This window comes from Dermacentor silvarum, chromosome 8 (genome assembly GCF_013339745.2).
Source record: "Dermacentor silvarum isolate Dsil-2018 chromosome 8, BIME_Dsil_1.4, whole genome shotgun sequence".
Lineage (NCBI taxonomy): Eukaryota > Metazoa > Arthropoda > Arachnida > Ixodida > Ixodidae > Dermacentor > Dermacentor silvarum.
Genome location: NC_051161.1, coordinates 79,061,109 through 79,088,726, shown reverse-complemented (window position 1 = coordinate 79,088,726; position 27,618 = coordinate 79,061,109). Strand labels below are relative to the sequence as shown.

Below are 27,618 nucleotides of genomic sequence, written 5' to 3'. Positions count from 1 at the left end.
ACGTTGGTGCTATCATCCTTCATTGACTGACTGATTGACAGCTTTCACCCTGGTGACATCACACACAGGGCGCTGCTGGCGTCACGGTGTATGAAGAATAGACCAGAAAAGCCTGAAAAGGAGCTCGGAATCGTTTCCTAAATTTGTGGCCTTCGAGCGGCACATACCGCTGCCATGTTCACTAAAGATAATCGTCGCTATGTATGTGAAAATCGATATGTGAAATGTAACGTCTGCACCCCAACGTAATGGCTATCATACTTGTCAATTTTTCGGAGGTGCAGCATTACCCGCAGAATATTTGGCCATATGGGGAGCAGTCAAGACCATTCCCATTGACTTGGGAGACATTGCAGAGCAGAGTGTACCAAGTAACTATCGGATCCTCACGGGCTCATACGAAGCAGAGGCTAAACACTCCCAACCGCTGGAGATGTTGGATCCTCACGAGCTCGCATGAAGCAAAGGCTAAACTAACACTCCCAACCGCTGGAGATGTTGTGGCCAAGGGCTCCAGAAAAAAAGTTGAAGAAAATACATTACAACGGAATTAATGTCGAAATCCTATGGGCATTGGGGCACATTGGCACGGACAAGGGAAATGCAGTTTCACATACGATCGCTGCACAAGCGTGTAGGCTTGACTGCGCATACACCACCCTACACCCCATTTAATCACCAAAGCTGGCTGACAAAAATTTATACTTGTGGTGCGAAGGTTCTCCTAGCAGAGCACTGATGCATTATGTTCGCATGAAAATGAAAGCAGACACCAAACAGACTATTAGAACCTACACCCGTGCAAGTGTTGGGCTTATGACAACAGTGAGCTTACTTGCCCTGCAAGAGGTTTTTTAATTGAACAAAGTCATGGCCACTACTGCTTACATACCGCTAATGCTCGACCAATGGCATCAAGAATGACAAGCAATCACTGCTGACACTTGTACCTGAGTGCGGACATTGTCAGGAGTCATGCAGAGCAGATTTAGACCTTATTGGAGCTGTGCAGCTCTCTCGCAAGGAAGATTCGACATCCAACACTTACTACACGGTGACAGGACAACTTTAGCAAATCTAATACATTCTAACCTTCAGGCACAAGAAGCCATTGCGACATACAGTAGTCAGAGTGGCCTGTTTCAAGTGGGGAACGAGAGCTTGACTAGCCTATGCGAGAGTGACCGAATTGAGCATGCGTCTAGGAAGAAGGACAAAAGTTCACTCAGGCCGGAAAAACAAACACCGAGACGAAGATGCTCTTTACCTGACAATCCCCTAACCTAGACACCTTTCCTACATAATCTCCAACAGTGGCTGAGAGCTGTCTCCTTTCTTGAAATGAAGATGTATTCCTCCATTAATTTAAAATGCGTTCAAAATGTTAGAGCTGGTTTAGGGGCTCTTTAAAGACAACTCTCACTGATTATGCTGCTAGCTATGTCTCCATGTGAGAGTGATACAGCATTGCTGCACGTGCATGAGGAGCCTAAACGTTCCATCATTCTGCTTGGCAGAAAAGAAGGAAAGTGTCTGAAGTCAGTGTTGGCCTAGGTTTTTCTCCGTGCTTTTAGCTGCGCGCTGGCCACTGCGACCTGTAGATTCCGCATCGTAAAGTGTGCTGATGTAGTGGGCTTCTAGGTGGCTCTAACTGATTTCGCAGTGCTTTTCGGACGTGGGGCTGGTGTGTTTTTTTTTTTTTTTTTTTGCATGCGGATTCCCCTAACACTGCTGTGTTTCATTTTTTTTTTTTCTTTGTCTTGCCTCTTCTTTTCTGTTCTTCCTCCCTCTGTCGTTTCTCGTGACCGCACCATGCCTTCGGTGCCTGTATGTCCTGTTTGTTTCTCTCTGCTCTCTCGAACTTTTTTCCCGCTGTTCCATGATGGCAAAAAAAAATAAAAACACGCTGGCCTCTGCCCCTCCTGAATCTAGGACGTCCTTTCTTCTTAGCTCCGCAACGGCCACAAGTCCGACGGACGCGATCCCACGGTCACCCTCAACATTTTCCTTTGGGTAACGTAGTTGTTTTTGCAAACGTTTTTTTTTGTTCTTTCTTTGTGACAAATGTCTCCAAGCAATAATTGCTTTGCTGCCGCTGCTGGTGTTTTTATCTGTAATTAGAATGAAGGACCTTTGAGACTCAATTGGTATTGGTCAAGAAAGTTCCAAGTGCTAACTGAAGCTGCTTTGCAGTTGAAAACAGTTCTTAGCATTATTTGCATTATTTTAGGTGTAATAAATGAACATTGATGTGTCAAATTGATATATCTAAGTAAGGCTGAGATGGGTAACAATACTGAAGGCTTATACAGGTGCAACAGGCACATACCTAAACAGGATTACAAATTCTTTTAGTGCTGACTTTATGTGTGCTCTTGGGCTATGTTGTGTCAGTCAGCTGTCGTTTAGTACCCATGTAGTTCAAGACAAATCTTCCATCTTTATTTTTTATTTTTTTAACAAGCAGGCCAAAGAGCTTTCCTATGAGCAAAATACTATGTGACTTGTCAGTAGTACATTTAAAGTTTTACTTTGTGGGATTGTGGTCACCTCTGCATACAGTTGTTTGCCTGTGAGTGTTTGGGACCCCCTGCGTCAAACATTTCTTGTCTGCTTCAGGGGCCAAGTATTGTCTCGTAAAGTATTGTGCCTTGTTGCAGTGGCAATCAGCAACGTTTATTTCTCTGAAGTTTTGAATGCTGTCAAGTGCAAGTGCTGTCAAGCACATTCACTTTAAGAAGTAACTGTATGTCCTTTGAGCATGTCTATCATGCTTGTCCATAGTGCTTGTAGTCTGTCAGGTTGTCTTAGTGGGCTTGGCATGTGCTTTGTCAGTGTAGGACATTGTAGTTCATTTGGCTTGTTAACATAGGTTTTCTGCTTTAGATTAGTCATGAGCTCATGGGGGAACTGCACTGTGTGCAGGGCCAGAGCTTAATTAGCCAGCTGATTGACTTCCTTATGGTAATGGCAGGGCATGTGTAATTAGAGAGCTTTAGCTGGTACGAAACATGCTAGCGCTACTGATTTAGCAGGTACTGGGACAGGACCGCAAACAGTAGCACTGCTGCTGACAACTAGTGTCGATATGTTGAAACCAAAATGTACATAAAAGCCCTGTTGTGTGACCCTTCTTGGTAAGGCAGTGTGTAGTATGTATTAGGAGATTCACATCACCTCTGAATGATTTTACATTGCCAACAGATGAGGACAACAAAGGCCCAAAATGCAATGAGAGGCCCACACGGTTTGCTTGAGGGCAGTGGCGCAATTAGTTGCCACCGTTCATTCCGTCTGCCGTCCCATTCCTCTGTTTCACAAAAATGACAATAATTAAATGTATGCGTATTGTCTAAAGTCAGTTCAGGTGTACCTGAAGTATGGCATTTCAGAACTGATTGCAGTTATGAGGCACAATTGTGTTGATCCCATATTGTATGATAATTGTAAGCTACCAGTCTTGCTGTGTGTGATACCAACCCCCCTGCTTACATGCTACACAGCACAAATGCGCATAGCATTCAAATGTTCACAAAGGTAAGATGTGTACTGTGTGGTCTCGTTGTTTTCATGTGCAATGGAGTGCTCTCACACTCTGGCCTTTGCTTTTGACCTAATCTTATCTGACCTAGCATGAAGTCCAGCAATTAAGAGCGCAATGTAAGCTGCAGTAAGCGACTGCTCCTTGAGACCCTTAAATAGATTACTTAAAGCATGCAGTTCCCCAAAGCTATAGCTGCAAGCTCCGCTAAGTGAAATGTTGTCACCAAAGGTTACTTTGGTGCCAACAAAAAAAAAGCTAGAAAAAAATTCAATGTGGGAGAAACTTCATTGCGAGAGAACCAGTGATAAAGTAAAGCCTGGATGCCTAGGCTATTCTTGTTTCCTCGGCCTCTGTTTAACCAACTTGGGGACAAAACTGAAGCCTTCCCTGGAGAAAAATGAGTCTTAATGAGTGAATGCGAGCATTGCCTAGTTAAGGTGGATAAAGCCGCGTTGGCTGGCTGGGACGCAGCTCTGAAACGTCGGAGGGCGGCATGCGACGCTGCAGCTCTGGCCTCCTGAGCCCACCCGTGGACGGTTCGTCCGTGGACCAGGAGTCGGGCGGCTTCTACCTCCTCAAAAAGGATTCGCAGCGACGGCAGACCATTCTGCGCGTGCTCGAAGAAGACGGCAGCACGGTGTGTGGGCTGCACCATCACCTTTTCCTCCAGTGCTACTAAGTAAACTACGTGTTAGAAAATTCGTTCCTGAGCGGACCCTTTCTGCCACCATTAACAGTGATAGCCGTTCCCCCACTTTTCCTTTGCCGTAATGTTTATACATCTTTCCTATGATTTCTCACTATAATTACCTTGTTGCTGTGTGAAAGCCAGGTGAGGAACCTTCGGCTTTCTCTGTTAATGTTGACACTGTGGTTCTTCTGTGGTAGCCTTTCATATAGTACTTCTTTTTTTTTTTCACAGACGGGCTTGAAGCAATGAATGTGTGTGATATAGTTAGTGTGCACTTATTGTTCATTCAACTTTAGTATAGTTGCATTGTTTAAAAGATTCACGCATGCTTCTGAGCTGCTTTTTTGTCTCACTGGTTGACTTTGGGATAATTTTTTTACTTCAGGCATACTGCTTACACTATCTACCATAGAATCCTGTTCTGCGGTGACAGTGTCACTTTGAAAGAAATTAGCTTGTGCCAGAACTTATCGCTGCTGTTAGGACTTTATTACTGCTATGAGTGTTGAAAGAACATTTAAGAAAGCCTCCATATAGCCACCTGAAGAAATACTGGAGGTCATGTTAGTGAGGCCTGGTGGATGTACGGATACGTTGAGGGCGGAAAGAACCAGTAACGACTAACATTGCAAGAAAGTGAATTATGAGGACTGCTACTTAGTAGTCACCTCTTATGTAAAGTAAGGAACTTGCACATGACAGGGATGAGGTTGACACAAGTGGCACTATGTAGCAGAGTGCTTAGTTTGACCTCACAGAAATATGTTTTATATCAGAGCTGTGTTCTGTGCCAATGTGTTCTTAGCAGTGTCATTGTTGCCTGAGAACAACTTCACTAGAACAGCATTCAGAATATGCTAGGCTTGCTAAATACTTTTGTGCATCCGTCAAGAAAGGTCATCACAAGGAATATCACCAAATACAATAAGCAAGCACTTCCATTCAGTGAAAATTATAGATCATTACGACGTTGATGCCTCAAAACTAAGGATGGTTGAATATTCAAAGTTTCGAATACGAATCTAATATTATGCACTATTTGTATTCGCATTTGAAAATAAACTATTCGGTATTTTCGAATATTGGAACTGACCAAGTATTTCTCAACAATCGACTGTTACAAGTCTGGTTACTCTTTTCTGCTAAGCAAAGTATTGCAAGTTATCAGAAGTGAGACAATTACTACACTTTTCTAAGCAATTTGCAAACGAAATGAGTATTGCAAGCTTTGTTAACAGTTTCGCAGTGAAAGCCTACATGACAACCACTGATTTTTGCTTGTAGTCTGTCAATTAGTCTTTTTTGCAGTGTCATCGTGTAGCAGTTATATCTTTTACGCTACAGGCGTATCGACGTGTCTACGGTACACAAGTCCTTCTTGTTTTTGTTTTTTTTTCCGCAACTCTTGATCTTTTTTTTTGCAACCATTTATTCAGCGTTTTTGTAAAGGTGTATATAAGCAGGCATTGATTCTTGGAAAGTGTGTTTGCTCTTAGGCTTTGAAAATGTTGAGGGGTTATTCGTGCATTTTTAAAATGTCAATTAATGACCTTACAATTAAAACATGATCCTTTGTCTTTGATAGTTAACTTTTTTTTTGCGCTAGTAAGTACTGGTGTCATGCCTAATTATACCGAAATAAACATCCCTGCTGTAAATATATGCATCTGCATTTGGCTATTGAATATTCAACTTGATATTCAATCTACCTATTCGTATTTGATGTGTATTCAAAAAAGTTTACATTCGCCCACCTCTACTCAAAACTATGATGGCACATCTAAGACATTAACTTTTTTATGTTGTGGCACTTGTTTAGATCGATGGCTAACTGCTTATTGAGCACTTTTCAAATGGTTCCCAGTGTCTTTGTTTTGTTTACAGAATTTGTACCAGAAGAACAATCACAGTTTGCTAGGGTTGGCTGAATGTCTTGTTGACAGCAAAAAATTAAAAATACGTAGTAGGCATATAGTGGGACCAAGGAACACTGCAAAAACGTTATGTGCCCTGTGCTGCTGCTTATTAACTGTCAGTTTCACCATCCATGTACAACTGCTTGTTTGATAACGCTGGCCAGAGGCATTCTTGTTCAGAATACTCGAGATCCTGCACTTCTAAAATGTATAACACACCCTTACCATGCATAAGGAGCTCACTCCCTTGTTATTGCCAGCCTCGAATAGCACCTTCACTTACCGTGAACAGTTACCCAGAATTCCTGTTGCCAGTGCTTTCAACACTTTTCTAGCTTTTCTTTTCAACGCAGCTGAACATTGCCTTGAGCTGCCATTGTGCAACTCAGGTCTCTGAGAGATGGACAATGGCTGGAAGCTGGTTTCTGTGTAGTTGTCAGGTGCGCAAGAAAGTTGTGAGATGGTAAGCTGAGTTTGTTTGGGAAACTCGCTTGGGCCCCCAAGAATGAAGAGAAAGTTTGTTAAGGTCCAATGTAATATCCATCCGTAATACTCCATCGTAATATGTGCAAGCCTAAGCACTCATGGAAATGTTATTGAGACACTCTTACAGTCTGGTGCGGTGTCATAGAGAGTCTTTTCCTTTTATTGCTAATTCTTTGCTTATGGTCAGCCATTTGCTGCCAAAAAAAAAGTACAGGTAATAGATTTTTAGTAGTAATGTACCATTTCAAAATGAATCAGTTTGCCTCTCATCAGTGTCCATTTGATGACCATTAGCAGGTAAAGTGGTTATGGCTGTAGTCAACAGGATCATTGCCATTTAAGGGTGAACGCATGCCTTTTTCCCTGTTTCTGCTCATCAGATCTGTGACATATGGATGAACAAGCTGCAGCAGGACAGTGGTGATGACCTGGTCATTACAAAGGTAAGCTGTTACTCTTTTGCCTTGCTTTGAACTGAGCTGGCAGCTTCAATAGTTGCATTAGAAGCCATGGGAAAATACTGGGGAAAAAAAACACCTAACATGTAACAACCACAGTGTGTGCATGTGAGCGCCTGATGAAAAGTAGTACAGTTTCTTTCTTTACCTTAACCTTTGCATGCCAAAATTACACCTCAGAGCGATAAGCACTAAAGGAACTACCGTAACCACATTTAGAATGCCGTCAGTATGCAGCATATGCACCGGTATGGTATGGACACATGTGGAGTGTTTTCTTATTTTACGATTTCTGCCAGGATTGAGCAAGAAGAATAAGAAGAACCAAGGGGCTTGTTTTCTTTTTTTTAATTACTGCTACATAAAGCCAACAGACAAGGAAGCCAAGGAGACCGTAAGGGAAATGAACTGTTCTTTGAATTGAAATATCGAAATAAGGAAAAAAGAAGTTGAAGCGGACAAAAAAGCGATTGGCCGCCAGTGGGAGAGAAACCCTCTTTTTGTGCATCGAGGGTGCAGTTGCTCTACCAATTGAGCTACAAGGCGACCCATCCATTTTTCTGGGTGTAGGTGGGCATGCGTTCTAGGTTTAGCCCTGGGAGTTTTAGCCAGTGCCACTCCTTCCATGGGGGTGGATGTGGAATGCCTTTTTTACCGCAGGCTTCATGTAGTACATGAACTTAAAGAGGACGCAACTAATCAATAAACCCTTGTATGCTACCCCAGGGCATCAAAGTTGCCAGATTGACCTTCACTGTTAGGAATGCGTTATATCAAGTAAACTTCTACAGTGGCAGGCAGTGTTTTTCAAGTACACTGTATGCGAAACACTTCGATTAACACACCCGAATTAGCTTTCTGGGTGTTGAGGTGCAGCACACAGTTTTTTTTTCGCAAACATTATTATCAGACAAATTTGGAATTACAGTTATGTTTCACTGATGTTCAGTTCTAATTATACTAAAGCTGCAGTGTACAATCCAAATACAAGTTGTATGTGCTCATAATTTATCGGAGCTTGAAGGGTGTAAAATTTTTTGCAAGACTGCAGTAGTAGAACATAGTATGCTTTTTGAGCATGTTCTTTGTGGTGGATGTGCTGGGCCTGTACTGTGCCGACACTGAGCGAAGTGCACTAGAGCAGGTCTACAGAACGTTGCACTTTAAGATTCATCACCATTCTCAATGACGCTGAGAAACAAACTAGTTCAACGCAGAGGAAAAAATTGTTGCCTATTACTCAGAGTTTGGTTTTCAATAAATGGATTCTTTCCTTGCTTCTTTTCTCCACAACAGTTAAGAAATTCATGTATAAAAAATGCATCGCAAAAGTTCATTGAAGTTCGTTATGGGCAAGGTTGGGTACATGGAATTACCTGCTATGTCAAACTACTTTAAGCGTATAAATCTGTTCGTTATAACCGGATTCGACTTGATGTACTTTTATTGGAACTGTGAACTGAGTTTGCAAACTGTCCATATTATGTTGTGTCCTTTCTTTGCTTTGTTTCTTTATGCCACGTCTGGCTGAGCGTCCTTGGGGAATCATTGTTATAAGAGTGTCTTTGTCATGTGTGACATTGTGTGGCAACCTAAGACATGTTCCTATCTACAGGAGCAACTTCTAGCCCTCATTGATGGCTTCAAGAACTACATCCCAGAGCAGAATAAGACTGGCCTCCAGCACATTATTGGTAAGCACACTTCGATTTGTGTCATTTCCTTGTGAGTTAATTCTACAGTTCTGAAGAGGAAACTAGTGAAAACAACTCATTCACAAGGGAAGTGGGCAGGACCAACACCTAAGCTTACAACTATGTTTGTTCGTGAAGAAACTTCCACTGATAAAAACTGCATTCGCACAACATTATTTGGAACAAGAGAGAACAAAAACAGTACCAGATTGGCATCAAACAGTGTCAAAATTCGAGACAAAAGAGAACAAAGACAGTATCAGAACAGTGTTGTACATGCACAACTTTTTTCTGTGGAAGTTTCTCCAAGAATTATCGCAGTTGTTAGTCTAGGGCTCGCACTGTCCACTTCTTTCCTTGTGAACGATCTTCTTCACTGATTCTTTGTTTATCCAGAAGTATGTGCCAACTCAGCAAGAACTGCTACATCCACAGGGTTCGCGCACTGTCAAGGCGTTCTAGCCGAATACCTTCAAGAAGGACAGTTAGTATAGTTCTCCTCTTTAGTGAAATGATGCTGTTTCGACAAGATGAGTTGTCTTCATTGACAAGAAGACCAGGCTGAAAACTCCCAAGACTGACCCTTCCCTTGTTCACCTTCTGTTGATCAAATCAAGCCTCCATCCTGCGAACCCCTTTGTCTTATTCACCTGCAAAAATACAGCATTTCTTCCATCTTGCCAGCGTGCTGTCAGCCTTTCCAGTCAATGCTTACACTTCTTTTGTATGCGCAGGAAAGTTGAAGCAAGAAGTCAACCACGACCACAAGGCCCTCAACCAGCTCGCAGTAGCCTTGTACCTTTTCCAGAGTGCAGTAAGTATGTGCCAATGATATTTAGTGGCAGTTCACACTTCCTACAATTAGGAGGTGTGAAAACCAGCCGCTCCTAGCTTGCCGGGATGCGCGATCCCGCCGCAGTGGCGCTGCCGTCAGGGGCGCTGTGTGTGCTCGCGGCGCCTGCTTACTCTGTGGCATTGCATGCGCGTCGGTCGTTGCTTTTTTTTCACCGGTGCAAACATTTTTATGAATGGAACATTAAACGACGAGGTTACCATTTGAAGGCATCAGTGCTAACCTTACGCTATTTAGCAGGCCAAAATAGCCCAGATATAATGCAACAGCTCTTTGATAAAGTGTTTGAAAGTATCGAATTTTTACTAGAAGTTTTGTGAAGACGAAATTATCTCATCTTTAGTGGATTTACCGACCTATTTACAGAGAATAATCTATAAAGAGGTTGTTCCAGTTGAAGGAGGGCACCTGTACGGCCTCTTCTCTCTAGAAGCACCACTCAATTGCCAATATTTTATTGTTTCATTGCTTTGAAATCAGCGTGCCCTAGCCCGTCACATTGGCATTGTCAGCAACAGGCACTTTGTCACACGCGCACAGGCAAACATGAACACATCTCACTCGATGATCACGGACACACGCTGCCAGAATGATGAAGAGTGGCAGCAGTGGCGAGCGCATTCTCCGTTGTGCTGCCTCTCGCGCGATAATGGGGTGCACATGAAGCCATCAGCTATCTCCGGTCGGCTAGCATTCGAACCTAACGCACATTGCCTCCAAGATAGGACACGCGCGGCCACGCTCAGCAGCAGCAGCTGGAGTAGACGAGATGCACACTAACCCCCCCCCTTTCTATCTCGGGCACGTCTCTTCCCTTGTGTGCGTTGTGCGCGTGAGATGACTGCGTGCACCCTCCTCACCTTTCTCCTTGCAAGGGCGAGAAGACATCGCCGCATCAAGCTACCGTCCTTCTCGGCTCGTCTTTGCAAGCTTTTGCTTGCACCTGTAGCTTATGGCGTGTAGGCGCAATGATATCGCATTTGGGCTTTATACAGGGGACGTATTCTTCGACGGTCGCTTTCGACGACATCACTTTCAATGCGCACTTATGGGCTGGTTGAGCAAAACCGGACGAGCTGATTGGCTGATTGTGCAGTACGTGACACGAAAGCGATATTATCGCCGGAAGTGATCTTCCGAGAATACGTCTCCAAAACATCCCGGCGGCCACGACGGCGGAATTTCGCCTTCAGTGTCCATATAATTGCTGTCGCAATAAAACTGAAATACCCTATGCATTTTTTCGTGACATTTATGGTCTCCAGACTTTTCTTGCACCTGTACGCAGTATATTTTTAGTTAAGACGGGTTATATATTTACGTAAACTTATCAGGCTAAATGTTACATTCATTCTATGCATTTTATTGACAAGCCAGGTATTGTACTTGTTAGGCTTGTCTAGAGAAACCTATCCGCTTATTGGTTGAGACTCGTCTTCCCACCTTACATTTTGCTTCCTTGATGCCTGTGATGTTGTGACCTGAGCTCTTGCATATTCTGCATGTCTCCTGCCTTATTGAGCGTTATAATGTGCAGGTGAATGAAGTGCTCCGGAACCAGAGTATCAAACCACATTGGATGTTCGCCTTGGACGCTCTTGTCATGAACGCGGCTCAAATGGCCAGTGAAATCCTGTCTTGTGGTAAGAGCCATTCCTTTTGAACGTTTGAGAATTGAATTTCTAGTAATATTTCTTCTCTTGTAGGAATGGTCACAAAACAATAACACTGGCAGCCTTAAGTTGTTTTGGCTTCTTTTTTTACTGTACTATGCAGTTATGAGCTTCGAATGGAGGTATCCCTATAACATCACGGCTGCTTGTAACAAAACTCTCAAAGCCTCATCCCATGTGTGTCCTAGGATGAGTGCAGTTCAGGACTTTTCCAGTGCGACTTTTTCTGAATTAGTTATTCAACTAGTTGTTCACCGTCTAGAGGCCTGTTGTACAGTGATCTCATGAAAATGAGAACTAAAAGAATCATCCTATAAATAAAAAAAAAATCGAAGAATGTTGCGCCCTCAATCATTCATTTTGGAACGCACAGTGCTTAAAACAAGTCTTCTGTCACATTTTGTAAGTCGTTCAGGCTTGGGACAAGCCCAAAAGGAGAAAAAAAATTGTATATAAAGGAGTTGTTGAAATATCACTTCGAAATTTGTTGGGATATAACTTTGAAAAAAAAAAAAACGCATAAACATTACCACTACCTCTGCCAAGGAAAAATGAAAGTGAACGAAAAGATAATTTGTCGCCAGCGGGAGACAAACCCATCAACGACAAGCTATCTTTTCATTCACTTTCATTCTTCCTTTTCCTCATTATCTTCTATATCTTCGATTGCAAGCATAGCTAATTACCCCTATGCTTTCCTTGGTTTCATTGCCTGTTGGCTTTTAGGGCTGTGATTTTTTTTTTTTTTCCGACATTACCCACAGCGCCTTTGTTTGCATTATTGCGGGGGGGGGGCACAAACATTCATAAAATAAAGCCGCAATTTGGTGGCAATAAATTCCATTTGAAAATTGTTTTGGAGAAAAATGAATTTTTAGAGATTGGTCCTGGGGGTGTATGGCCGAACTTTAAATTTGTGATCCAAACGGGAGGACTGATAATTCGCCGGTCGTAGATAATCTGAAGCATTGATTCGTGTTTGCTTCTTATAAATTGAATAAAAAAACTTAAGTCTAAGATTACGATTACATCTTCGCTCTTTTAAAGATTGCCACTTAAGGTCTCTTTTCATGTCTCTAGAACTTTCGTACCGATCATACTTCCCCAGAGCAAATCTGGCTGCAATAGACTGAATACGCTCAAGTGAACCAATATGTACCTTGTGAAACGGGTCCCACACAGGACAGGCATATTCCAGTTAATTTAAAAGTTATGCCCCTCTCCTTCTCTTTTCCTCATTTCTTTCATAACGATGGTCTCAAATCTGGCAACCTTGATGCCGTTGTAGGTAGCATACGAGGGTTTATTAGCTACATGCCCAGTCTTCTAAGTTCACGTGTTACGTGATGTCATTCGGCAAAAAAGGATGTTCCACATCCACACGCCATGACCCTGGGGGGCACTGGCTAGCACTCTCAGGGTTTGCTCTAGTACAGATAAATACCCAAGTTAGTGCGCAGATCGATGGCCATCTCTGTAGCACAATTGGTAGTGCAACGCATGGGTAATGCGCAGTTTGTGGGTTTGTCTCCCACGGGCAACAAGTTATTGTTTAGTCCACTTTTCCTTTTTGTCATTATTTTCTACATTTTCAGTTTCACCTGCAGCTAATTACCCCTTTGCTTTCCTTGGCTTCATTGCCTGTTGGCTTTCATGGCCATTGTCTTAAAAAATCGAGCCCTCTGGTTCCCTTCTCCTTGTTTAATTAGCGCAAATACAACAAAATGCTTTGAAAGCTATGGTTTTTCTATGACATGCCGGTACAAGGTATCGGCACAAAGTTTTAAAAAATGAAGGCCGATCTTCGTTTCCTCCTGTAGTGATCAACCTTCTAAAAAAATTATGAGAATAGTTTTAAAAAGAAGAATCTGGCAACAGGTACTGCCTTTTTTCCAACAAGACTGTTTTTGAGGGAAGAAATAGTGGTACTAATCTATTTCGGAACAACAACAGTCATTGCTGTGAACCATTATTCTTCATGACTTCCCTCTTGATGATGTTCTCGAAACAGTCTACCACTAGCATTTATGAAGAGTGCGAGGTAGAAAGTAGTAATATCTTTTTTAGCTCTGTCATTTGCTCACCTTATCCGTCGTGCGGATGATTCTCTTTGCAGCAGGGCAGGCTGGAAAACAGTCGTTCATGGAGCCAGCCGTTGTATGCATGTACTATTAGCGTTCCTTTTCAGGTGTGCATCCCATTGTACTGAAAACAAAGCAGGCCAACGGAAATGCGGAGATTTGTTTGAATGAGGCAAAGTTTCAACTCATCTGAAATTCAATTACTGCAAGCTCCTGCATTACGTCTGAGCACCACGAGTTTCATCAGGAAGGCATGTTGCTTACTTGCAGGTCAGGAAGACCAAGAGGACAACGACATCGAGGATGCTGAGTCCACCTCAGGCGTGTCTACCATCAACTCCAGCAAGTCCCGCAGTGTGGCTGCACAAAAGCAGCTGGCCCTCGGCCTCCCTTCGGAGGAGACCCAACGGTCAGTCGGGCCTGCCCTCTCGTGACGTTGCGTGCAAACTCTGGCATTACATGCATGTGTCAACTCTAGAACTCCACAGACACTGCTCTCCTCTTGCTGCTGCTTCGTCCAGTGATAGCCAGTTGTACCAAACACGACACAACAGCAAAAAGGCAGATGACAAAAAAGGTAGATGGACACAAGTTCTTACTTCCAGCTGCAGATTAGTTTTCAGTCACACACGCACACATTTTGGCTCTTACTCTTAGATCAGAGTTTCTACTGCCTTTAGAGACGTGACATGGCACTTCCGAGTAATTTCACGGTGTTCTACTTTAAAATTTTCCTGTCATAGTCTGCATGGTTCTTTTTTTTTCTCTCTTTTTGTCGTCCCTCTGCAGAGTCATCGATGCCATCCAGATGAGTGAGCAGCTGTACCAGGACTTGCTCAGAAAACTTCTGGACAGTCGCTCACAACAGCGAAGCTTTGTGGAGGGCTGGTAGGTACTGCCATCACTAGCATTTATTGTCATCTGTCCTTGTGCAGAATTGTTGCATGTACAGTAGAACCCCGCTGTTACGTTCCCGGGTGCTGCGTTTTCCCGGCTGTTACGTCGTTTTCGGCCGGTCCCGGCACAGCTCCCATAGAACCCAATGCATTGGTAACCCCGCTGTTACGTCGCAACTGTGGGACCGTTCCCGCATCATACGTTGCGAACTGCCACACCGCGCCGGCCCGAGCGGCCATTTTGACTTTTCATGTCGTTTGGCTTGGTTGCTTGACGATGGCATTGGCCGCCCGAAGTGCTGGGGGCGACATTTATTACGTATTTTCGTATTTTCGTATTTTCGGTTTCCGCCAGCAAAAGTATGGCCTTTGATATCCGCTTTTGCTATCTAAAGTTGATGTCTATGACGCGTTGCGGCCCTAAAATTGGTTTTGGCTCATAGATGTTCCGTATAAAGTCCAAGTGCGATAACGCCGTCGCTGCGCGCCGTATGCTTTCTTTCGCGCGCGAGACGCAGTCGTCGGCTCCCCTCGCACGCTTTCACTCGCACATACAGCATACGTCGCCGCGCGCCGTATGCTGAATGTGCGAGTAAAAGCTTGCGAGGGAAGCCGCGCGGCCGTATGCTGAATGTGCGAGTGAAAGCGTGAGAGGGGAGCCGACGACCGCGTCTCGCGCGCGAAAGAAAAGCAGGGAAGAAGCGCGCCTCCTACCGTTGCGCTCGAGGCACCAGCGAGGGAGCAAGGGGGGGGGGGGGGGGGGATAGCGGGCAGCGTTGTGCTCTGGCATCATACTGCGCGGCGGCGCGCGGTCCCGCGGGCCGTATCTTGAAAGCGATCTGCGTGGGGGCAGATTCTACGCAGTGTAGGTGCGTCGGCGGCTCGTGGCTTTGTGTGTGCTGCGTGTTCTCGGCGCTCAATTTGGGTTGAAGCGATAGACAACAGCACGAAGGTCACTTCGCTCGCTTCTGCAGCGGCGCTTAACTGCGCGTGTCCGCGCTAATCGAGTGTGATGTGTTCATGTTTGCCTGTGGGCGCTGACACCGTGTTTGTTAATTAGTTAATAACCGAATGTTTACAAGTTTATACAGACGATAAAACTACTATTCTTACTGTGTATAGCTCATCGCAATCGATACTTCGGCTGTCGGGCGAAACTACTTTTTGTCGCACGTAAGAATTAAAATATTGTGTGCAGTTCAACACTACTCCCATTTCTCAATTTTTCCTGTTTCCTGGCTCTTGCGTTTCCCGGCTCTTACGTTTTTTTTTTTTTATGGTCCCGTGAAAAACGTTACAGCGGGGTTCTACTGTATATAAAAAAAAAAAACTATCAAAGAGGGCAGCCAGAGGCGTTCATTAAGGGTTTGTAGTATGGGTTTCCAAATACTAAAGTATCACTGAATCGAATAGAGCTTGTTCGAATAATTCGATTCGCAAATCAAATATCTATGATTAGATTTTTCAAATATTCAATATATTAGGTGTAGAGACCCACGAAGTGCCACAGTCGCGTGCGCCGTGGAGCCTCTGCCGGCATCGTGTTGGATACGCAGAGTTAATATTAACTTAATGCCACTTCAACATAGTTGTCAATCTAACCCATATGCATGATCTCGCAATGGGCCAACCCTACAAACATATTAGCAGCAAGCATTCCGTGGCGGCTTGTGGCCAGCTACCACATCAGCCAGTGGCGAATTTTCGTCATGGCCACACTGCCTAAGCCATTAGGCCTAATCGGTGCTTGCCGCTGCTTCGTCGGGCATGGATAAATAAAGGTGTGGTTTCGTGCTGAATCGACACAGTTTGCGCAGAATCGATGCACAAATTTCCCGTGATTCTTTCACATCTTTGACAAGTGGCAAATGATGCTGAAACTGAGAAACTAAAGGTGCCAGCTCTACCGTTGGCGCCGACACCTGTCGGACTCGCACAGCACCAGCGATACCTATACGTGGAGCGGTGATCAAGTCGCATGATGCACAGTCTGCACTTTCGTGTGTCGTGTAGATTGCCTTACGATAACCCACCTCCCATAGAGAAGGGAAAGCCCTTCTGTTTTTTGTAAGAAAACTGGAAATCAAAACTTTCTATGCATTAAAAAATTTCCATAAAACACAGGTCCAATATTAAACTGAGAACATGATTGGTATTCAGTACACCGTAACATCACTCATTCTTTAGCTTCAGAGAGATTTACAAAGAAGTTCGAGAACAAGTAAAGGACCGCGCAAAGAGCGATGGAACGAAAAATGTTAGGCATAACGTTAAGAGACGGGAAGAGAGCAGTGTGGATCAGAGAGCAAATAGGTATAGAGGATATTTTAGTTGATATTAAGAGAAATAAATGGAGCTGGGCAAACCATGTAATGCGTAGGGTAGATAGCCGGTGGACCATTATAGTTACAGAATGGGTGCCAAGGGAAGCATAGTAGAGGACGGCAAAAAACTAGGTGGGGTGATGAATGTAGGAAATTTGCAGGGGGAAATTGGCATCAGCAGGCTCAAGACAGGGGTAATTGGAGATCGCAGGGAGAGGCCTTCGTCCTGCAGTGGACGTGATCTCAAAACTGGTGTCACCCTGAAAATTCATTCTAAGGGGATACGCCTTGTAAACGCACCAGCTACAATTCTTAAATTGCATTATGTGCTGTGAAGAAATTAATTAGAAAGTTAATTAGTGAATTTTTGTTCATTATTTGAATGTGTTTTGATTTCTTGCGCAAGAAATGTCCACCTATTTGAATAATCCACTTCAAGGACTAGAGTTATGCTATCTGCCACAGGCGATTTTTAAAATATCTCTAAAACTTAAAAATTATCAGTCTGTATAATGCAGTGTCTCTGTTCACAGCATCCCTACAGAACCAAGTCAATGAATCTTCAAGTAAACATTCAGCATGTTGAGTAACCAAACAGATTTTAGTATATTTCATCAAGCTTTAGCATTTTTTGGCTTCAACTGTAGTATTTTTTCATATTTTAATGTTCCCAGGTCTGCATATATAAAGATCTTTTAACAAGCTGCACATTTAGACTTCACAATAACCTTGTACTGTGAATGTACATGGCAGTAACTTTCTTTTTCGTGCTATAAGCAGCCTTGATATAATGTTTAGTATCATGCATGACATCATAAGCAGCTGCCCACTGGCCAATAAGCTTGTTTATTATACCAACATCTAGCACTAAAAGTGCAAACAACCTGAATTTTAATCTCCCTGCCACTCGTAACGTCTATGGTAAACGTTTGTTGCAATATTATAAGGGAAAAAAATATGGTTGATCCCTCTTTCATAGAAATTGGTAGAACAACAAAGTGAAACGTGTCTTCACAGAAGCTGTTGCACGTTTGCTTGATGAACTCGCGGTCCGCTGCAGCGAACGGCGCACAATTTGCGGGATGGCGACCGCTTTCCATGTTTGCTTCGTGCCCGGCGTCCTGTTCGCGAACGGAGTTGAAATGCGCCAGGTTTCTTAACACGCTGACTTGCCCACAAGAAATTGATAACAGCGTTCTAAGCTGCGTGTCAGTGCATGTGTCCGTGGCGCAATGGTTTCAATATCGGGCCTCTGTACTAGAGGTCCTGGGTTCGAATCCTGCCGTCGGACACATTTAATAATGTTTATTTAATTATTTATTACACAGTACTTCGTTGAAAATGAAGAGTTTACAAAGTCACGAAGCCGTTTACACTTGGTTCTTTATTCTATGGCTACACCGCACTGGAATCTCCGCTGCGCTGCGACTACTGAAGCACTCTCTAGTGTCATGTTGCAGCTCTTCGACTCACCACTCCCAGATGGCAGACGTTACATCCGTTGCCAGAAATCAGTCGTGAAGCCCGGGAGAAAACACTTTCGTGTTAAAATATGGAATACACTGCCACTTGACACTGAAATGGCTGGGAACTTCACAGTTGTAGTGAAATGCTTCTTGTTCAGAAAAATATAATTCCACACATCTTACATTTACTTTCTTGCTTATTTCTATTAACTTGAGTCTTTATCATGCCTGTTAACTTGAGCTGCCAATGTATGTGATTACGGGCCTCTACTAGCTTAGGCTATTGGCCGAACAGTTTTTGTGATATACTGTTTTTCTTGAAATCAAATCAATGTGATGGATCTACGTATGCATCTTTTACACCTCTAAGATGCTGTCACGAGATCTGTAGTGCATCATTTGCTTTTAATGCTGTGCTTGTATCGAACAGTTCGTGTCCTGCTTTTTATTTTTCTACATTGTTTTACTTGTCATAGTTGGAGCGGTCAGTCCTGTCTCATTGCCGTTTTTGCCCTCTACCCATCCCTTTCTTGTCCAGCCTAAACCAGAACAGGTTCGTGCACCCGGGTAGCAGAGAGTCGAGCGTGACGATATCAGGTCCATCGTCATCCGTTCCTTCCGGTAAGATTTGCATCTGGATTTTGCAAACTTTGCGCAGGTTTCATGTGTGCTGAAAGCATCATTAATTGTTTCAGCTATTTCTATACAGTTTAACCACTTCATTAGGAAGTCACATCCAGCACTAAAATACCTTCGCTATGTGTGATATCCGTTATAGACGTACATGCCCGTATCGACAGAAGAAAATTCATGATCTGGTCTGTGCGATAAAAAAGCAAGCATGGTGCCTCCGACAGGCTACTAAGGGGTTTCCTGGCAATTTTTATGGCCTGGCGGTAGCTTGCTGTGCCTCTACATATCACGGGAATAGTGCTAAATTACAAGCACACTTGCGCAGTTGTTAACCCCTTAAATGCTATCGGAAATACCGTATTTACTCGATTGTAACGCGACCACGATTGTAACGCGAGGGCTGACTTTTCATTGCGTCCACCAAGAAAAAATAAAACCGCGAAAGTAACGCGAGGGGTGACTTTTTGTTGCGTCCAGCAAAAAAAGAAAAAAACCGCTAAAGTAAGGCGAGACCACCAGATGCATGAAAAAGTTGCAGTTTCGCCTGAAAGCCGAAGCATCAATTGTGATAGCAAATTAGTACTGAGAGTACAGAGCAAATTAGTACAGAGGAGTAAGGACAGTAGTTTTATAGGATGTGTAAACTTGGACACATTCGCTTAGTAACTGAATTAACAAGCGTGGTGTCAGCGCGCACAAGCAAACATGAATAGACCACAATCGATGACCGTGCACAACCGCTGTCAAAACGCTAATGTGAGCAAGCGCGCTTGAACGGAAACTGAGCGGCGAAAGCACAGTGCGTGCAAAGGTAAAAGCCGTGTAGAGGTCGCTTTCAAAATACGGTGCGTGCGACAGCCCGCAGCTGCGCCCCCTCCCTCCCGCGCTGCCTTCCGGCTTTCCTCCTTTCGCGTGGGAAATTGAGTCGCCAGTTCCCCTTGCGCCCGGTCGCAAGATACGCATTTGGTGCCACAGCTAAACGTCGCCTCCGCTCCCTCCCTCCCATCCCCCCACGACCTTTCTCACTACGGAAGACTTCGCGTTTGCGCTCTGCCGTGCGTTCGCTCTCTGTGAATTGCTCTCTGTGAATAGCACTTTTTAGACAACTTGAATTTCGATATGCGATTGTACCGCGAGGACCAACTTCAGGTAACAAAAATCTGGGAAAAAACTCGCGTTACAATAGAGTAAATACGGTATTGAAGACTGATGATAATTCATGTGCCGATTTTACGCTTTTACTGCCCTTGTTGAAAAAATTTGCAAAAGACATTGTGGATTTATTTGTCTGTCGAAATTATGAGATAGTGCAACCTTTATTTGCATATACATGAAAAATGAAATGCAAGTTGCTGAAATGCAACTTTATTGCATAACATACAAACAATCCAGTGAATTTGTACCTAAGAGATGCAGGAGGCAGATTGTTTGGTCAAAACGACCCTAGTTTCGGGTGCTGGCCACATGGTCTGACTCGTCATCTGTGCTACTACAGTTAAACCTACTTATAACGAACCTCCATATTACGAATTCCTGGATATAACAGTTTTTTTATTCCCTGCCGCTACTCCATAGAAGCACATGTATTTGAGACCTCTACATAATGAAGTGGCAGCGGGAGACCCCCTTGAAATAACGAATTTTCCCCGTCGACAACCTAGAGATTTCGCCCCAAATTTTGTCATTTTTGCGCGAGCAGCAACCAGAAGCACCTTCTCCACCGCGACGGAATGCGAAGCGGCGGTGTCATGCTTGGTACGCTCGAATTCACGGCGGCTGCGAGGCGAGAGCGAGCGCACGTGTGCGTGCGTGCGAGGGCGTGCGAGGCGGGCCTGCATCCCTTGACCCGGCGATCTTGCCGCTGCGGGCGTGGCCTTTCCCCCTCCCTTCATTCAAACCTGATCCCGCCGCTTGCTGCAGCTGGCCTGCCCGCCAAGCCGGCACTCTCCTTTTCTAGTTGATGCTGCCAAAGGGGGAAAAAATTATGTTTTTTTTTTCAACGCACTGGCAGCGCCACTCTTTGGTTACTGCGCAAGTCTCTACGCTTCACTTCACTAACATGACACTAGGTGACACTATAGGACACTACAATGCCATCGTGTCGCTCGCTCTTCGTTTCTGACGCCTTGCGCTTGTGTGAAGCGACACGCTTCCACGCGTCCAGTACCTGGTGTGACATTCCAAGGATGAGTGCTTCGACGAAAACGGAAAACGGGTGCGGGTTACAATCGAGTGCGCGTTAGAATCGAGTAAATACGGTAAGTGTTTCTTTTACGAATTTTCGGGCCGAACCTGCATCCAAAATCCTCTTTATAATGAAGTTTTTCGGGAATTTGTGAATTTCGTTATATCCAGGTTTAACTGTAGTGCTTGATGTTCCTTCGAAGTCAAAATCTTCATCACCAGCGAAAAAACTTGCAGTTTCCTTCGTGGCTGTGGGCACAACCCGCAATGTCACTTCCATTTCGAAGTCCCAGTGTTTGCGAACACAACTTCAGAAAGACTGTTGTTGGCTGCCTAGCAAAAAATTGCAACCTTATCGCTTTCAAAAAGATCCTTTTGAGCATATATTTACAGTGGCAAAATGTCTTTTTGATTTTGTTTACCTGAACAGTTTGAAAAGTTTGTTGAAAGTTCATGACAACTCATCATTGGCACAAGAAGGCGCACATTGTCATTGCAAGTTGACTTATTTTTGACAGTTAAGGGGTTAATACACAACTGTGTGAATGGTGTTGTCACACGGGACAGGCATTGTTGGCTTGCTGGCTGCAGGCCAGCCAAGCCGCGCTGCTAGCCAAAACGTAAATACGCATCCAGAATGGCTCTTGCTGAGTATTTGACATTTTGCTACCAGTATACATATTGGAATATGCTGGGCAAACAAATATACAGTGTAACCGTATTCAGTGTGTAGCTGTAACTCATATTGTCTCGGATCCTGCATTTTTGGTTTCATTATAGCAGCACGATAATATAGCATCGCCCATAAAATTTTTGATTTACTTTGTTATATCTAACTGTTCGAGATATTCTTGTACATTGTTACATCGAGCTAGGCTTTTGATTACAGTGCAAGTGCCAGTGAAATTCTTTCTATGTGCATACGTGTGTGTGTTTGTGTGTAATGATTTAGCGCATGTTCTGCACACAGTTGCTGCTCAGGCTTTAAATCTTTTGATCACCTTCTGTAGTGAATCAGTGACCTTGGCATTGTGCTGCTCAGCATAAGGTTGTAGGTTTGATTCGTGGCGTACCCCTACTTATAACAGAAAAAAAATTCTCCAGTTTGTGCAAGTCTAACAAAACATTCAAGTTTATTCAAGTTTATTCTCTTTTTCAATTTCATGTACAGTATCTAAACATCACCACATCAGGAGGGAGGCTAAAGGCTGTGTGTGCCTGACGAGGCCTACCCTCCTGGTGGTGGCAAACAGTGCATTTGAGACGACAACAAGCTTTCTTCTAAGGCAACATTAAAATCGCACAAAAAAGGAACATCCACAATTCTGTACAGTATATAAATGTTTCGACATACCAATTTTTGAAATTACAGTTGGGAAAAGAAACAAGAAAGATAGCACACAAAAATCATTAAGTAAACCACCATTATCTAGCAATGTTGTAAATAATCTGCCACGTTAAGACTACAGTAGGTCGAAGTTGTGTGTTATAACCTAAGTAATAGATCCATAACTCTTTTTTTTTTTTTGTAAAGTATTTTACTTGGGAACTCGTGTATTAGCATTTCGATATCTTTGTTGTCATTCAAGAAAGTTATAATGGTATGTTCAAAAGTCTGAAGCCCATCATCATCATCATCATCAGCCTATATTTATGTCCCCTGCAGGACGAAGGCCTCTCCCTGTGATCTCCAATTACCCCTGTCTTGGGCTAGCTGATTCGAACTTGTGCCTGCGAATTTCCCAATTTCATCACTCCACCTAGTTTTCTGCCGTCCTCGACTCCATGCTCTTGGTATCCATTCTGTAACTCTAATGGGCCACCGGTTATCCATCCTACGCATTACATGGCCTGCCCAGCTCCACTTTTTCCGCTTAGTGTCAACTAGGATATCGGCTATCCCCATTTGTTCTCTGATCCACACCGCTCTCTTCCTGTCTCTTAACTTTAGACCTAACATTTTTCGTTCCATCGCTCTTTGTGCGGTCCTTAACTTGTTCTCGAGCTTCTTTGTTAACCTCCAAGTTTCTGCCCCATATGTTAGCACCGGTAGAATGCAATGATTGTACACTAGTTAGTTCTAACCTCTGTTTGTCTCATCCTCATAACCATTGTTGGTCTCATCCTCATATCCCATAGCCCTTTTTTGATAGCTTGGCCCACATTAGCTGGGACGCCCTCTATAGCTGCTTTTGTCGAAAACAAGGCTTGGTGCACTGTGAACTCGGCATCTATATTCCACTAAATGTTTACAGTTCTAAATCTTCTCCCTCAACCTTAGCCTCAGCTGGTGTCCATAGGCCTGATGTTCCTCGTGATGAAGATCTGATGCACTGGCTACAAGACCTTGGCATGGACACAGAGTGCATGGAAAGGGTAAGTATCCACCTATATTCGATTCTTAGTTAGCATCACTTAGGCTCCGAGTACGAATACAGCATCTATAGTGACATGCCCCATTTGAAATTAAATTGAACCGTCAGCAAATCAAGTGCTAAAAATTTTTTTATAGTCGAATACCTTTCACACCACATGTTAACTGTCTATGTGGCATGGTAAACGATACCGAGTTTTTGCATAAAATGTAGCAGCTTCAATGGCACTGAAATTCTGAGATGTGCACAGAATGAAATTGTGCACAAATTCTAGACAAAATTGTACACATTGAAATTGAGCACTCGTAATGAGAGTTGTGCAATTGCCAGCGGTTGCTTGATACAGATTGAAGCAATAATTTTTTCTGTGGACGTGAAACATCTGCATTTAGACCAGTTTGTAAGTTGACCACATCTTGTTTTTCAGGTTGTCTGTCAAAAGTATTAATAAACGTAATGCTAATTGCTGGAAACAGCCCTGTTGTTGTTCGTGTTCGTTATATTGTCACGGGGAACAACTAGCTCATAATAACTGCAGCATTTCTTGTTGTGTTGTGTTGTTGTGTTTCTATGTTGTGAAAGAGTGGCTGATATGATGCAGTAGGCAGACAGGCATCTATGCATAAAAAGTTATCTACAGCTCTTCATCGCAAATGCATTCACTGTCCCCTAAGCTCTGCCTTCATGGGTGCTGCCAGTAAAAGGGCTGCTATTGGGTTCACCGTAGGGTTCATGCGCATGCATGCTGACTCGTCTAGTTCGAATTATCTGGCCAAGGCCAATTTTAGGATCGAAGTAACGAAAGTAAGTTCCATAGAAATGCATAGGCGCCAAGTGAGAATCCGGAGTCGAAATAACAGAGGTGTATTGTTTCGGCAAATAAATTCATCACTATCTGGTCTATGCAAAACAAACTTCAGCATGACGCCTCTGATGGGCCAGCAAAGGGTCTGCTGTTAATTTTTATGGCTTAGCGGCAGCTTGTCGTGCTAATGTGTGGCTAAATTACAAACACATTCTGCACCGTCATTAAAATGCAACCATGCGATCGTTGAGATGACACAGGATCGACACTTTGGCTTGCAGACTTCAGGGAATCCAAGCTAAGCTGCTGGCTAAAATGTGGACCCATGTCTATAATGTGTCTATTCAAATTTTTCTCTCTGAGTATTTAGCATTTTCGTTATCAAAATACATATTTTGAGTGGCAAGAAAGCAAATATTTGCTGCACTGTAACCGATATTGACTTGAATCTTACATTTTCACTTTCCTTATAGCATTAGAATACTCATTGCAAACGCATTTTGGATTTACTTCATTTACGCATGTTCATTATATTGAGATTCTAATGTAACTTAATAACACTTAATGTAAGTATTCCCACCTAATGTCTTCGTAAATGTCTGCTTTGTTCTTTGTTACAGTTCGCCAGAGAACAGTTCACAAAAGAAGATGTCCTGCATTTGATGACGAGAGATGATCTGCGAAGGCTTGGGCTCCGGTATGGTTTTTCTCTGCATCGTCATTAGAGCTTTATATTTGGAGTTGGAGAAATTACACAATATGAAACACTGGCGTTGGCTGATGGCTGCGGAATTAACTTGAATTGGTGAAATAAATATCCCTACAGGAAACAAAATGAAAACATGCACAGTCAGCTTGCATCAGTGAAATCTCTTTGTAGCTGCATGTCTTCACTAAAGTAATTGTAAACTTGCATTAATAAAGATAATAGAAGGTGATAAGAAAATGAGATAATAAAAATGCAGAACTATTGTTTCACTCACGCACATGCAAACATATTTTGATCTACACCCTGTAAAAGCTCATACGAGGTCAGACCACTGCCACGCCTAAAATTTATAAAATTCTAGTCAAAGCCAGAAAGTGTTAAAGTTAAGTGAAAAAGACTAAAGATTGTTTGATTACTCTACTTGTCACCTATTAAAAATTTGTGAGCTTTGTTCTGTAGGGAAGCTGGGAATGGGCACGGCATAGTTGCAGCAAGAATTATTTGTGTCACAAACAAAACTTTGATTAAGCTTATTCAGAAAATATTCACGTAACATGACACAAACTTCAGTTGTCATTATACAGTAGACTTCCATTAATTGAACTCCGATTAATAAAATTTTTTATTCATTGTGATACGGACCAATGTTTCGTTATTTCAATCCTGAAATTAGCCTTCGCCAGATAATTCGAACTTGACTGGTCACCACGCACGCACCCGACCCCAATGGTGATTGCCATGGTGACTCCAATAGCAGCAGCATCCGCCTTGGCAACTCTTAGTGTACAGGGATGGTGTCAGGCATGAGTCATCTCTCGTCGAAAATGCCAATTTTCGGTCTGCTTCAGGACTATCCTAAAGTGTAAACAGTAGCCCGCAATAAATTATTACAGTATTTAACCGATTCTAACACATGCCTTGGTGTGACCCTGCAGATTGTAGACTCTTTGACAGGTGGAAAATCACGCCGAACCTGACACAGAGTGGACGGCGCCAGCTCTTTACTGTCAGCACCGGCAACGCGAGTCATGTGATGCGCGGTCCTTTAGTCTGTCGCGCACACTGGTCGTACGGTAACCCACCTACCCTAAAGTTTGAATAGCCCTTCTGCATTTTGGAGAAAAACTGGAAAGCAAAGCTTTCCAAAACTTGCAATAAATAAAAGGTTGCCGCAAAACACGGGTCTATTATTAAACTGAAAATCTCATTGGTATTCAGTGCAACAGAGAATCACTAGTTCATTAACTTCAGAGGAAGAAAAAAGCACTTGATTCTATTCAACAAAGATTCTATTGATAAAAAAAATTGTTTTCCAGACCTTCGTATGTTGGAACTGAGCTGCAACGTTTTCACCTTGACTGGCTATAATGTGTTTTCTCTAAATCGCCCTTGTCGGGATATCAATTTTGATAAATGAGACACTACACTACGAACTACTTGATGACCTTACCTTCTCAGAAGCTGATTGCGAAGCATTGAGCATTTTAATGAATGACAAACTTATATCAATTGTTTATCGCCCACCCAACGGCGGTCCTTCTACGTTCTTCAGCCATCTTGAAAAAAATTTTTATTACGGTAACTCCAATAAGCTTAATAATAATATAGTATGCGATGGCGATTTCAACATTGATCTGCTCACAACGTGCTCAATGGCAAGTGGCTATTGACCCTTTTCGCGGAGCAGTTTGTTTTAGAGAAACGAGATGGCGCTCACGGCGGCGCACCATACCTCTCCTCAGTGACCGCGCACGAATACGAAACCATTACCACTTCTACCTTGCTTCTGTGCGATCAGCTGTCGCAAATGCAACTCAGTTTTCACTAACACTCTGCTCCAATCATGATAGATTGAATCATGTGGATGGAAGACGTGTGCAATAGTTGGCTGCAAAAATAGTGACTGGCATGTTATTAAGGAATAGAACGAATCTGTGTGGCCAAGTTCGCGGACCGCTGCTGCAACTGTCCGAACATGTTACCGGCACTTCATGATGTACAGCTTTCCTCGAGGATACAGAAATTTACTCATCTGCCAGCCTTGTATCACTAACCTTCAAATAAAGGGCTTCATCCCCAGAACATCGGCAAGAGTGAGTACCACTCGTTAAACAATGACAAAGGGAGTAGCGCCACTTCCTGTCATAGTAAGTTTCGCGCACATTATCTATACACATCAATCCCGGCCACGGCGGCTGCATTTCGATGGGGGCGAAATGCGAAAACACCCGTGTACTTAGATTTAGGTGCACGTTAAAGAACCCCAGGTGGTCCAAATTTCCAGAGTCCCCCACTACGGCGTGCCTCATAATCAGATCGTGGATTTGGCACGTGAAACCCCATAATTAATTATTATCTATACACATCTGTCTCAAATGGCAGGAAAACTTACGCCCACTCTATCGCTATCGTATCAAGAATAAGTGAATGGGCGCACACTTGAATATATGCACACTGTATACGCACAATAAATGACGGACTACACCTATGGCGCATGAATGGTCGAAGCTGAATGTTTCGTGACGGTCCACAAAAGTAAGCAAGTTACTAACTGTAATATATAATTGCTACAAGGTATTACAATGTACAAAACAGCTACGTTTCAAGCCTTGTGCGCAGCAAGAACAAATTTATCGGAACTGAGCACACCCGTGAGCGATTAGGCAGAAAACAATCAGATAGTGGCCACACCGAAGAACTTCACTGAGTCAGAAATTGACAAGCCACTGCTTTAAAATATTTGCCGAACAAAGAGCAAAACACACTAATCCTGACTGAATTCATAATGGGAAAGCTTGGATAGCTTGGAATACACATTTAGCCCCGCTTT

At 43.3% G+C, this 27,618-nt stretch overlaps 1 protein-coding gene across 11 annotated transcripts in view; it reads left to right on the top strand.

The window, feature by feature from the left end:
• Nucleotides 1-27,618, top strand: part of LOC119461475 (mitogen-activated protein kinase kinase kinase 15-like) — a 110,421-nt gene that overhangs the window by 67,798 nt on the left and 15,005 nt on the right. For 4 of the 11 annotated variants that reach the window (XM_037722800.2, XM_037722794.2, XM_049673067.1 and 1 more), the window contains 11 exons: nucleotides 1,933-2,013; nucleotides 4,016-4,181; nucleotides 7,018-7,080; nucleotides 8,711-8,789; nucleotides 9,524-9,603; nucleotides 11,180-11,285; nucleotides 13,667-13,805; nucleotides 14,186-14,284; nucleotides 18,621-18,703; nucleotides 23,181-23,275; nucleotides 24,700-24,776. In XM_037722800.2, the coding sequence (XP_037578728.1) occupies nucleotides 1,933-2,013; nucleotides 4,016-4,181; nucleotides 7,018-7,080; nucleotides 8,711-8,789; nucleotides 9,524-9,603; nucleotides 11,180-11,285; nucleotides 13,667-13,805; nucleotides 14,186-14,284; nucleotides 18,621-18,703; nucleotides 23,181-23,275; nucleotides 24,700-24,776 (1,068 nt within the window). The remainder of the gene's footprint in view (nucleotides 1-1,932; nucleotides 2,014-4,015; nucleotides 4,182-7,017; nucleotides 7,081-8,710; nucleotides 8,790-9,523; nucleotides 9,604-11,179; nucleotides 11,286-13,666; nucleotides 13,806-14,185; nucleotides 14,285-18,620; nucleotides 18,704-23,180; nucleotides 23,276-24,699; nucleotides 24,777-27,618) is intronic. The other 7 variants (XM_049673069.1, XM_037722797.2, XM_037722802.2 and 4 more) reach the window with 4 other exon arrangements.